General features: G+C 43.4%; 1 protein-coding gene across 7 annotated transcripts in view; it reads right to left on the bottom strand.

Annotated features, from left to right (window-relative positions):
• Positions 1 to 13,510, bottom strand: part of DYRK1A (dual specificity tyrosine phosphorylation regulated kinase 1A) — a 119,031-nt gene that overhangs the window by 35,007 nt on the left and 70,514 nt on the right. For all 7 annotated transcript variants that reach the window (XM_067545257.1, XM_067545252.1, XM_067545254.1 and 4 more), the window contains one exon: positions 2,536 to 2,735. In XM_067545257.1, coding sequence (XP_067401358.1) covers positions 2,536 to 2,658 — 123 coding nt within the window. In that variant the 5' untranslated portion in view covers positions 2,659 to 2,735. The remainder of the gene's footprint in view (positions 1 to 2,535; positions 2,736 to 13,510) is intronic.

Here is a 13,510-nt window from a genome sequence, read left to right on the forward strand (position 1 = left end):
TATTTTCCAATATTTTAATCATTTCATGACTACTCTCTGAACCCTCTCCAATTTATCAACATCTTTCTTGAACCGTACACCCCAGAATGGGACACAGTATCCAAGCAGCCATCACACTAGTGCCAAACATAGGTCCAAAACTGGGCACAGGCCACCACTGGTCTTGGGAAACGTGAAGTATATGGAATAAATCCTCAAATCCCATTAGCATCTAGGAAACTAGAATGATTTGGGGGTTTTGCTTCAAATTCTGCAGGTTCTCTACAGTCTTGTATCTCATGCCTCTTTTTGATGCCAGTACAAGATGACTAGTTAAAAATGCTTTTGGAATGGGACTCTCTTCAACAGTCTCAGGTTACTGCATGCAGTACCCAATGATCCAAAGTGGTGCTGGTCTATGCACTTAGCAAGTGGCAAAAGTGTGGTACGCGTCTGCATACCTTCATGCTCACTGTCTGGTGCTCTTGTGCGCTTTTTTGTAGGTACAAAAGTAATTCGATTTTTTCCTCAAAAAGAAGCCTGGCAAAGGTATTATTTTCCTTGGTTGATAGGGGTAGGTTTAGAGAGGCAAGAGCCCAGCAAGGATGAGATCTGTGCCAGTGTCTACACGGCCTTTACTGTGGGAGTTCTGGGCTTTTCCTATCTGTGAAAGACTTCTATAGTTTCTGGAGCTCTTTGCCAAGCAGGATTGCTCTCTTAAAGGGTAGAGGAGTTAGGCTAGCCTTGGCTATCTAATCAGTTGACTACTGCTTCAGCCCTCAGGGACCTCTTTATTGTTATGAAGACCACCCTGGCTCCTAAGGTGGTCCTGCTCATGTTGTACGAGGCATCTGCCATCAAAAACACTGCAATTCCCAACAAGGGCAGCATTTCAGCCAGCACCATCTAATCATCCTTAGCATTAGAGAACATGGATAATCTGTGAATTCACTCAAACACTACCCTGGAAGGATAAATCACATACAGTGATCCGTGCAGAATTTCTGAACTAAACGCTCCTTTAAAACTAGACTTGACCTTTCTCTTAAGCAGCTGTTTTAAAAGGAAAACATGGCTTCTGATAGGTATTGTCACCCCCCTTTGCCACTCTTGAGGTGGCTATATCCATTGATGGACAGTTAAATCTTAGCATTTTTTCCTCTGTTGACAGACACAGGATCTTCAGAAGCCTGTGTGCAGACAACTTCTTAATGGAGATTCCCACTCCTGAGCCATCATGTCTTGTTCTTAAAACGTAAGGTTTTCTGGGCCTATATGAACTAGGCAGGATGAGATCATCTGGGAGATGAGATCGCTGGGAACCAAATCAGCTAGCTCTTCCATTTCTAATTTTCAGGAGGCTGAGCAATCCTGGAAGTTAAGCCTGATAAATCTTTCCACTTGAACAGCCTGAACTTCCCTTTTTCTCCTACATGCCTGAGGATCCTGCATCTCTTAGGGCTGATCCTGATCATCCTCATCTTCTTTAATCTCTTCTGTGGTCCCTTCCTTCTTGTCTTGCTTTTCCACAGAGCAATACATTTGGGAGTCCTGGTAAAGGCTCTCATGAGAGTATTGCAGAACATCCAAGGTGGTTGGGAGAGGGGTGGAAAATGATTTGCACCTGGGAGCAGCAGCAGCATTCCTCCTCTTAGGTTGGGCTCACTTTACTACCCTGTATGCTTTGAAGGTAGAACTTAAAGACTCTATAAATCCAAAGTTAATCAATCTGGGTGTAAGCAGGGAGCAGCTGCTAAACTATCCCCTTTAAGGAAGCTATCAGCTTTCCTGCTGCTTTTAAGTGGGGAACTATAGAGAAATGCTCTCAGGGAGAGCAAAAGGGTAATCTAGCCCTCATAAGTGGGGAGCTGCTGCCATAGCCCAATGACACTATGGAAGGTATGTTGGTGGTATCAGCCAGACAGCAACCACCTGTATTCTTCCTGCTCCCCAAGTATGCTCACTTAACCTATCCAATATAAGAGCTGATAAATGGAGAATGCACAACTCTTATGTGGGAGAGGAGAAGTGAAAAAGTCCCAGTGATAGTATATATTTGTATTATTGTTTTGAAATCAAGCTCTTTATAAAGTTTTGTACAATAGCTTTATAATCCAAAGTTACCTATAAAATTCTCCGCGGTAACATTCTTCCTCTTTACAAAAATAAAGCAATCAAACTTTGACTTCAATTTACATTTATCATAATTACCATTAGACTCATCTTTAATAGCCATAAATTCCCCTAAGTTTACTTTACTCTCTTTCTATGTCAAGAACAGTTAGAATAGAATATTTTAATTTATAAATAAGACATTTATTTAGCTGCCAAAAGATTTTCTTCTGAAGCCTCTTACAAAGGAGCAACAGTGTTTCTGAATTTAAAAAAAAAATTAAATAATGTTTTGATCTAGATGCATTCGATATGAACCTTGTAATCATAAACATTTCTAATTTTTTAAAAAAGTTATAGCTTAAATGTCCCAAAATATTTAAATATTTAGGAAATAAAGCACTATTCTTAAAACTGAAAAGTCTCTCTCCTGATATCACGTACCTGGTTGGTTAGAGGTTGTTGAATCTGGTCAGTGTAGGATAAGGCAGAAACCTGTTGGTCATTTATGTTCTGCTGCCGACGATCACTGTACTGCTGATGTGAATGGGACATCTGTCCAGCCATCTGAAGGCCAGCAGCATGGAATGAAAATGACGGTGCAAGCCGAACAGATGAAGGTTTGCATGCTGAAGTCTCTCCTCCTAGAAAAACAATAAAAGATTTTAGTATAACGTTTACATCCTCATGGTATTTGTACCAGTTGACCTCCATTTCCAAGGCCATAAAATAAATAACACTGGATAAAATAATGCTTTGCACATATACAGCAGCTTTAATCCAGAGATCTTAAAGTGCACAAAGGTGAATAAAAAGAATTACTCCCCATTTTACAAATGGGAAAGTTGTGGTACAGAGATATATTAAAGTGACAAACTAAAAACTAATGTGTTAGAAAAATTGTTTATCTCCTAGTTTTACAAGTAACATCTAAAATTATAACTATGAAGAGATTAGAAGAAAACATAGTTGTGTGGTTTTTTCTTTATTTTATACCATGAGATATCTTTCTCTACAATCAGTTTCATCATTTCATTTCTCCTGAATTGTGTGAGTCTTTCACAGAGCAGCAAGGGACAAAAAGTAAATGTGAATGAAAGGAAAACATTGCAGAGCCACAATAAAAGAATGGGGATTCAGACGTGGAATTAGAGCTGTTCCATATCAGGCAGAGGGGAGAAATGAAACCAGGTCTCCCACATTCCAGGAAAGTGTCCTAACTAACTGAGCTAAAAGTTAAAAGAAGGACACAGCCATTACCCCCGCTTTCTGAATCTAGCCCTTTAAAAATGCTGAAAACAAAACACTATACGCTGAAAAAAATGTTCCAAAAGTAACTTTTTTGATTTGCCTAAATTTTTTCTGAATTTTGTTTTTTGGGTCAAACTGAAAAAAAAAATTTTTTTTCCCAGAACCACCAGCAAACCAAAAATCAATTTTTGCCAATCTCTAGGCAAAACACCTGGAAAGCAGTATTTTAAAACTAAACTAGTTTTAAGTAGAAGCACTAGCATAGATGAGGTACTGATGAGTTCTAACATATTTATTGCTATGTTCAGCTCACTAAAAAGCAGACTTAATTGACAATTTGGTTAAAATGGGTCAGTTGCAGAAACCTTATCTATACCAGTTATTTTGCTGATGCAGAGCTAGTGGTAACACCACTGGGATTTTTTCCACCCTCTACAATTTCCTAATGTAGGCAAGTCTTCAATTCTGAACACTAGACAACAGTTCTTTCCAAGATAATGCACATTAAAAAAAAGCTTCATTAAAATTCTTGAACAGGCAAATATTGGAAAGTTGTCTCTGTTAAAACAACAAGGTTTCCTCATGTTGAGTATGTTTTTTTAAATTATGGACATAGCTTCACAATGTAGTGCTCCAAAAGTCTATGACTATGTCAAAGGAGATACCCCAAAGAGAACTTTTTGAATTATGCTAATACACAATACTTGGGAAACTAGGAAAATTTTAAATTGCAGAGTCATTTAAACAATGATTATAAATGTCTTGGACACTATTTTAAATAGAGGATAAATTCAGAGCCCTGTGTATGCTGCAACAGAAAGGGACCAAATTCTGCAGCAATAACCCTTAGACTCTCTAGCAGCATTAATTTAGTCTACCACCATCTTTTATTTATCAAAATTTCTGAAATGCAACTCAAGATCCCTCTAGAGCCCTATATTATAAATTAAAATAACTATATAAGCTAAGGACTGCCCACATCATATCCCCTGCAGTCTACCCCATCTACCAAAGTGGGAAGCAAATTCCAAAACAAAGGCCCTCAAAGAATGCTCCCTCTCATTTATACTGAGACAGCTTCAGGGCCTCTGATGTACTGTGGCTGTACATTCACTGAGAGAGAACTGTTGCCCTTAACTCCCATTCACACACCCCCTTATCCATGGTTCAAAACTAAAAATACGGATAAAATATGTCAGTGATTATTTTCAAAGATAGGAATTTTTGCTATGATTTCCAAGCAGGCCAGCTACAGTCCCCAGACCTCTGTTCTCAACATGTTGTCCAGGCAGCTTGACAAAAGAAACCTCTTCCCCTTAAGTATGCCAGGGAAGGAGATAACTTGTATCCAGATTCAGCATCTCATTTCCCCCTGGGTCTCAGCTGCTCTACTTTTCTACAGACAAGCTGGTTCACCAATCTACATTTCTGGATCTGACATTCCCTGGCTAAAAGCTGAACTCTAGCTTTAATTCCCTGAACCCTACTGCACAGCTCCACCAGGAAGCATGCACTACAACCCACTTAATGACCTTTCAGGCAGGGAAAGCTGAAGTGCAAGAGGCAACTGCAGGGCAGGAAGATAGAAACACAAGGATGGACATCTCATTGCAGCAAAATGGCAAATTCTGTGGCCAAAATGTTGAGTTCTATAACGCCTTGAAAAATGCCAACTCCTACGCATCACAGAGTCAGAGCCGTAACTGAGTTTACTCCTCTTAAGAGCTACTGTTTCAGGTACTCTGCAGCGGTCACTTCATGGTTTGCACTCTATTCAAGGTTTTCTCTACAACCCTGGAGAACAGAAAATAAAAGGATTTAACTTTTTTTTTTTTTTTTTTTTTTTTTAAACACTTTAGATTTGAGAGCACAACTCTATGAGAAAGAGTAAATTCAGAGGCCACCACAGTTATGGAATCATGAAATATATGGAACCCAGAACTTAGGATGTGCCCATACAGACACCTTGTTGGGGTACCAAACAGCATAAGGAAGTTCAGCTATCAATGCTTGGATCTCTCTCTATCATCCTCACAGATATAAAGGCAACCAGAAAGGATATTTTCACTGAAAAGTAACAGGGAACACATTGCCATCAACTCAACAGTGGCCCAATCAGGGCCAAAAGTACTTAGTTAAGGTTCCATGGTGGGACTGTTTTTTTAACAGGTGGAAACATCTTAACCAGACTCTTCAAAATCTGATTACAGTTGGGTGATAAGAAACACTGTGACTTTCTATTGGTGGATGGTGTGCAGAAATCGCTGCCAGATGGACTTTCACTGAGCTGAGCAACAGGTCTGCTAGCCTCAAGCCCAGAAAGCAGTCTAAGATCTTCCACAAAGTTTCTTGTGAAATCAGAGGCTTCTGATGACACCAGCAAGAAAACCTTACCCATTTCTCCAGGTAAGCCTGTCTTGTAGAGACTTCCTACTGTTCATTAAAATATTCTGGACAGGTAAAGCGCATAACTGTTCTACTTCCAATATCCATCCAACAGCCCAACTGTGAGATGAAGGGACTTCAGATCTGGGTGCAGGATCTTCCCTTCATTTTGCAATAGCAGATCCGGAAGCATAGGCAAAGTCCTTGATTGGCAGGTTCAGGCTGCTCAGGAACCAAAATTGTCTCAAGCACAACAGAGCCATCAATATAGTTTGGCCAAGTCCTTTCTCTTCTTGCAGATCACTCTGGAAATCAATGGAACTGGCAATTAAGTAAACATCAGACCATGAGATTAAAAAGACATCAAAAAAGGATCCTGGTCTCATGTTCCCTGTTGAAATAAAAACCTGACATGCTAAAAGATTTGCAGCACACCTAGAAGGTTAACAAAACCATGCTCCAATGATGTAGAAGTAAAATAACTACCAGAAAAGACCAGTAACAGAATGCCACATCAGTAGTCGCCACCCACTTAAAGCAAGTGATATCTCACTCAAACTTCATTATAGATGACAGCTGCAGTAATAACACTGACACACAGATTTCTCAGGTGGCCAAGTTCCATTACATTTAGGGCTTTGCATTTTAAATAACTTAAATACAAATGGAAGTCAAAAGGAAACTAGTTGATTGAATAGCAGTGTTGCTGTATGTATTCTCATTGTGAAGCACAATTTAATAGGTAGGCAACTGCACTCTATATCAACTTCAGCTCTGGACTGTTTCAGGTTCGATGCAGCCCACATTAACCAGGCTGGAACAATTCCACATACAAAGTTTGCACATTTTTGTGTTTGGTTCAATAGAGTAATTCCACCATGCAAATCTTTTGCAGGAGAGGCCAGCATACGAATGTCAGACCCCTGGAATTTTATAAACTGGAACACAAGCCGTTTTGAAGAATCTAGAACGCAATTGTTCCTACCTTTACTGATTCCTGCTCTCACTGGGAGGGAGACACAGAGAACCTGACAGAAAGTCAGGCTTCTACTGGTGAATATAAGGTCAGCCATCAACAAAAACAGACACCTTTCAAGATCTGATTCTTAACATCTGACCTTGCCTGTATCACAGACCTGGCTCAATGACACTTCCAACCCTACCCTAGCACAGCTAATCCTTACGTAGTAATTACAATATACTGAAAGCCAAGAAAGAGCCAATAATGAGTTAGAAAGAAAAAAAATAAGTAGACAGATTAGCAGTCCTAATCCCTCCAGCATCAGATGCAGGTGATACTGAACTGCAGAAACTGTAAACAATTGAGTGCACCTAATCTGATATGTGAGGCAAAGGACAAAAAAAAAAAAAAAAAAGAAAAGAAAAAGAAAGAAAAATACCAACATCTAGGACTCTTGGTGGTCTAGACTCTCCAGATAAAAATCCTGGAAACTTCCTGGAAGAACATAATGGAACTGCTGCCCAGCATGGTTCTGGAACCCCAAAGGCCATTATACTCAGCAACCTCAACTTCCACATACGTAACACCAGTATTAGTGCATGATCTTTTAGTTCACACAGGAACCACTGGATGCTTTCAGACCATCTTCAATTCTCACACTTAGCCAAATACTTGGGTGAAGCAACCTGCTGTGGTCCTGTGAAATCAGATCCGGAAAGAGTGGAAGCATGAGGGGTTCTGCTACCAAAAGGTCCAGCAGCGTGCCAAACCAGTGCTGGCCTGGCCATGCCGGTGCTATGAGGATGACATCTGCCTTGTTCTGTCTGATTTTTAGGGGGACCTTGTGAACCAGAGGAATCAGAGGGAAGGCTTACTTCTGTTCTGCCTGGTGGCAAATAAGTCCATCTGGGAAGACCCCCACCTCTGGAAGATGACACTGATAACTGCCGGAAAGGGAGACCCCATGTGGTGAGAGGAGAATGCCCTGCTGAGGCGACCCGCCAGCATCTGGTTCCCAGGAGATACGGCACTTCTAGGTGAATACTATATTCTACACAGAAGTCCCAAGTTTGCAGGGCCGAGGACCTTGCACCTCCCTGTCTGTTGATGTAAAACATGGAAGCTGTATTGTCTATTAGGACTTACACTACCATACCCGAGATTGTAGGGAGGAACACTTGGCAGGCCAGACGTACTGCCCTGAGTTCACTGATGTTTATGTGCAGAGAGGGCTCTTCTGGAAACCAGAGGCCCTGCATCCTGAGGCTGCCGAGGTGGGCTACTCACCCGAGATCTGATGTGTCTGAGATCAAGGTCACTGAATGGTTGGGGGGATGCGAAGCGCATCCCTTCCGTTATTGAAATGGGCTTTTTCCACCAAGACAGGGAAACAAGGACTGGGGGCAGAACTGTGAGCACCAAGTTCACATGATGTTTGCTCAGGGAGTATACTGACACCAGCCACTTCTAGAGCGACCGGAGGTGTAGCCATACATACTATACCACATAGGTACATGTTGCCATGTAACCCAGCAGCTTGAGGCAGACACTAGCTGTCGTTATGGGGTGAGCTGTGACCTTGGATATGGGGTCTGACATAATCCAGAACTGAGTCTCTGGTAGAAAGGCTCTGGGCTGGGTCAAGTCGAGCACTGCCCCGATTAATTCTATTCTCTGAAACAGAATTTCATTTATTTATTCATTTATTTATTTATTGCTCATTTATCAGTAGTCCCAACTCTTGAAAGGTGTCGCAGACTATGCTCATGCTGTGTTGCACCTGAGCCTGCGAATGTCCCTTGATGAGCCAGTTGTCCAATAGACCAGTTCTCAATGTCTGAGGAATGCTGCCAGGACTGCCATATATTTTGTGAAAACCTTCAGGGCTGAGCATAGGCTGAAGAACAGAGAAGTGAACTGGAAGTGGTGATTGCCCAACCACAAATCTGAGGAACCTCCTGTGTCCAAGGAAAATGGAAACGTGAAAGTATGCGTTCTTTAAATTGAGGACAGCGTACCTGTCTCCTGGATCAGGATGATAGAGGCCAGAGAGACCATGTCTCATGAGGGAACCTCAGCTCCCTCTAAAGGCATTTCTTGGCTTATCGCCACACATTTAAACAATTCTTGAAATTGTTTAAAGTCATCTGGTATGGTGGGTGGTGATGGCATTACTGCCTCGTCGGGAGATGAGTGAGTTATGGGGTGGTGAGGTATCCTGTTGTGCCCCCTCATCTGTCTCGTCCAGTTTCTCCTCCTGAGTCTCCTCTGGTTCTGGATATGGTGGATTCGGTTTACATATACCTTTGGCAGATGTTGTAGGACCGGGCTTTTGTATGATGCCCACGGGTCCCATAGAGGCCATTGTATGGGAAATGATCTCTGAGAAAACAGTTTTATTTGTTCTATCCATTCTTTCATGATTTTTTCCATTTGGGCTAGTGATTTGGAGGAGGATACTGTCTCCCTTCTGACCAGGGATGAGTGGTATGGGGAGAAAGCTCCTCTTTGCATGACATCTTCGTCATCACTGGAGAGTGGAGTGGTGATGGGCAAGATTGACAGTTACGATGCCTGCTGCTTGAGTGATCTATCAGTGCTGAAGAGAGGTACATGTGACGTCGGCATATCCTTTCATATGTGGTGCCGTAGCTGTTGCTTCGGTACCAAGGTGGTCTTGTCAGTTGGTACCGTGCATTTAATTTTTGCCTTCTTCACTGCTGATGTGGATGACATCTGATGACGGTACCAACGGTGGTGGCATCTGTGCCGTGGTGGTTTTCAGCATCATCTTGGCCAGTGTCAAGAGTGCTGTGACAGACTCCAATTTGCGACCCAGCACTGATATCTTCTTGGTGCCGATGGTACTCATTGCATCAACTGTGCTCTCCCATGATGTGGTCGGCATGGGGGGCAAAGACCTGGCCGAAGATCACTCTCTTTTTGGCACATCTCTGTCAGGCAAGATCAGTGCTCTTTTCCTCTTCTCAGTAGAGACTTGAGCCATGTCCCTGTCCTTCTCCCTGGTATCAGATTCAGAGGCGGGTTGGAGGGATTTCTCCATAAGAATAAGTTTCAGGCAGAGATCTCTGTTTTGCCTAGCTCTTGCCTTAAGGGTGCAGTGGGTGCACTAGGCTGGGATATGTCCCTCTCCGAGGCACCTGCCACAGAGAGTGTGTCCATCGGAGACCGGGATTGCATCTCTGCGCGATTCACATCTTTTGAATCCTGGTGATCCAGGCATTTTGTGTTCTCTAAGGAGGAACAATTTTTTTAAAAAAATCTATGCCTTATCTTAACTAACTTATCCTATGACTAAACCTATGACTAAAACAATCTCTAAAACAAACTTTCTTTGGTTTTATTGTCAGGCAAGGAGAGTGCTGTGGAGCTCTGTCACAGGCTGGGGATGACTCAGAAGGAACTGAGGGGGTTGGACTGTGTGTGCGGCAGTTGAGGAGCGAACAGCACCATGAGATACCAGCCATGCCTGCACAGCCCAGACAGAGATCGCTATAGAAATCTCCAATCAACGGCACCGGGATACACCAACACCTGAAGTGGAGCACTCAGAGGGACAACACTCAAAGAAGGTGGTCCAGTTTCTTTGCATCTTTATGCTTGGGGATGGTACTCACTTGACCCTGCCTGTCTCTTTCATTTGCTGCAGCTACCACCAGGGACCCAGGGGGAGGGTGAGAGAACAAATAGTCAACCCCTTGGCAGGGACCAGAGAAGAGTGTCTGCCAGACTGCCTTGACTGGGCCATTACTGCCTCATTAATAGGCAGAGCAACCTTGGTCAGGGCTGCCACAGCTAATATTTCTATGAGGGTATGCGAGGTCTCCCTGAGTTCCCCCACCTCCAGGCCCAAGTTCAACATGACCGTCTTCAATAGATCCTTGGGGGGAGAGAGGGGCGGGCGGTGCGCCGCCGGCCGGCCAGCCTTAAAATCATACTGTGGCAAAAGATTGCTAGATCCTGCCACTATTTCATCTGGGGAGGACAATGAGGAGGCCTGTACCAAGGGAGGGACTTTTTCCTTCTCCTCCACTATGACCCCTGGAGGTAATGCCTGGACCTCAGTACCGGGGGTCAGTACCAGAGTCAGGGTCTGGTGCCGAGTGAGCAGGCACAGTACCCAGTCTGTTTGAAGCCACTGAGCCCAAGCACCAGGAGAAAATGCCCAAAGATTCCAATAAGGCCACTGCCAAAGCCCATAGGAGGGTAGGCTAGATGACCGTGATGTCCCTTCGGTAGTACGTTGGGGTCTTCCTTAGAGTCTGAGGTGGAGTTCTCGCCTGGTGACCATGGAGAAGCAGTGCCAGCTTCTACCTCTACAGAGCGCCAGGGTTGTGTAGTCTGATACCGCACCAAGGAAAGGTGCCGAGTCCGGGACCGGCACCACGCCAGGGACCAATGATGTTCCAGGGCTTGGGGCACTGAAATCATCTAGGGCGCCGGTGTCAGAAAGGTGCTCACCGTCTCCTACTGCTTCCTGCCTGAAGATGCTGCCTGCATTCTGTGCACCAATGGAGTCGGGGGGGAGCCAGGAGGGACAGTAGGTCCTTGGCTGCCTAAAAAGCCTCACATGTAGATGGAACCGCCAAACCCCTGGCATCGCCTGGAGCGGGCAGCGGATGCTGCATTCAATGCCCTCAGCAGAGTCACCAGTGCCAACATGGTTCTTAGGGAAGCGGAGTGGACTGGCACAGGTCTCACTCCCTCTGCCCACTTTCCTTTCCTTGGGCCGGCAAGCATCCTCTGTTGGTGCACTGTTTTTCGAGTAACCACTAAGGATAGATGCCTTGCTGGAACAAAAGAGAAGTCATAGCAACCATCATGGTTGGTAATAAAGAACTGAAGGGGCGAGAGGCCAGCGGTGCCCATTATACCAGCGCATACGCATGTGGCTCCAGAGGGCACTAGAACCAGCCCTACAGATATCACTAGGGGAAAAATCTCCAGCAACTGTGCACATGGCATGCACATACCTAACATGGAATGAAGATGAGCAAGCACTCAAAGAAGAAGAAGAAAATTTTAAATAAGATTGGTCCCAAGACCGATCCTTGAGGAACTCCATTAGTAACCTCCCTTCAGCCTGTCAGTTCTCCTTTCAGTATGACCCATTGCAGTCACTCCTTTAACCAGTTCCTTACCAGCCTTTCGATTCTCGTATTAAACCTGACTAAAAATTTCCTATGTGGAACTGTATCAAATGTCTTACTGAAATCCAGGTAGATTAGACCTACTTGACCCAACTACATCACCCATTCCCAGAGTTTGGCTCCATCACATTGGTGAAGCTCAAGAAACTCTGAAAAAGATCAGAGCCACCATATATGAAACAATTTAGTAACTGTGCTGGCTGGGCAAAGCTCCTTATGGAAACTATTAACGCCTTCCACTCCTAAAAGGAAGGATCAAGTCTTCCTTCAGAGAAACAAGCCTGCCAATCTCCCCGAAAAACTAACTTCACCCATCCTCATAAATTGAACATTTGATCCAGAAGACCTCTCCCACTATGACCTTATCTCCCACCTCGAACTCTCAGGCAAAAATCAGTGAGGAAGTGGCATGTGCTAATATTCCGGATGCCTCTCAACTGGGCTTCAGACAAGGACACGGTGTATGTGGTGTCATTGAAAGACCATTTCTTCATGGTTATAGATACATCTCCACAGCTTGCATTATTAGATAGTAGACAAGAAGGCACTGAATCTATACCCAGGGAGGAGCAGACAGCACAGCACTTCAACAACTCAGGTTATTTCTATTCAGGACCCATAGTGGTAACTGTAATTGCTCATCTTAACCATTATTTATCTTTCTCTTCAACAGGTAAACAAAATTAATTAAATATGGTGAGAGAGCACAAGCAAACATGAGGTTTGCCAGCAGATCTCATTTATATTGAAGGAACAAGAGCTCTAACACCTCTGCTGATATTAACTGTAGTAATATGTCACTGGCTGAAGGACACTGTGTCAGTTATGTCCTATACTTTTCTAGGCTTATAAATAAAAAACAGCAGCTGATGCTTTTTCTAGAAACTATCTGGGACATTCTCCTCTCTTTGAAGATATGCATCCAGTCTGACAACGTTGGGTAAAGCCTTGGGTTTTTTCTGCCTCATCACCAAGCCTGGATGATTTGGTACTGTCAGTGATAAAAAGGCCGCTTTTTATCTCCATCATGTTAGCAAACTTTGCTCTTTCCTCCTATAACAGGACTTGATCATGGTAATCTGAGCATGTTACCTCCAGAGTGGATTACAGTAATTTGCTGTATCTGAACTGATGTAAAAATAATGGACAGGCTCCAGCTGATATACAAAGAGGCTGTCCACCTCTTTATAAATTAAGACATTGTGAGTGCATCATTCCCATGCTCTGGTCCCTCAATTGTCTCCCAGTCTTCCTCTATCAGTTCAAAGCCTTGGTCCTGATCTTTAAGGCCATTAATAGATCAGATCCTAGCTACGATGAAGAATGCACGCGCTTCAATAAACTGCCATCACAGATGCATTCTTCAGGGACAACAGTGATTATAACACTCAGAACAAAACATGCAAATTCAAAGATAAGGCAGCCTCAGTATAGGGGATCCAGATGCGGAACGAACTTTCAGAAAAGATGAGAATGAGTGAGAGTTTCATCACCTTTAGCTCAGCATGTAACATCCCCCTCCTGATTATACTTTTCCACCAAAACCAGAATTATATTTATACCTATCAACCCACAAAAGAAAAGAACAAGAAAAAGGAAAGAGCATTAATCTCAAACAAGACCATTAGACACCTCCCTCTGCCAACCTAAG

Source organism: Emydura macquarii, unplaced genomic scaffold, assembly GCF_026122565.2.
Source record: "Emydura macquarii macquarii isolate MOO-44397 ecotype Brisbane River unplaced genomic scaffold, CSIRO-AGI_Emac_v2 contig_1043, whole genome shotgun sequence".
Taxonomy (NCBI): domain Eukaryota; kingdom Metazoa; phylum Chordata; order Testudines; family Chelidae; genus Emydura; species Emydura macquarii.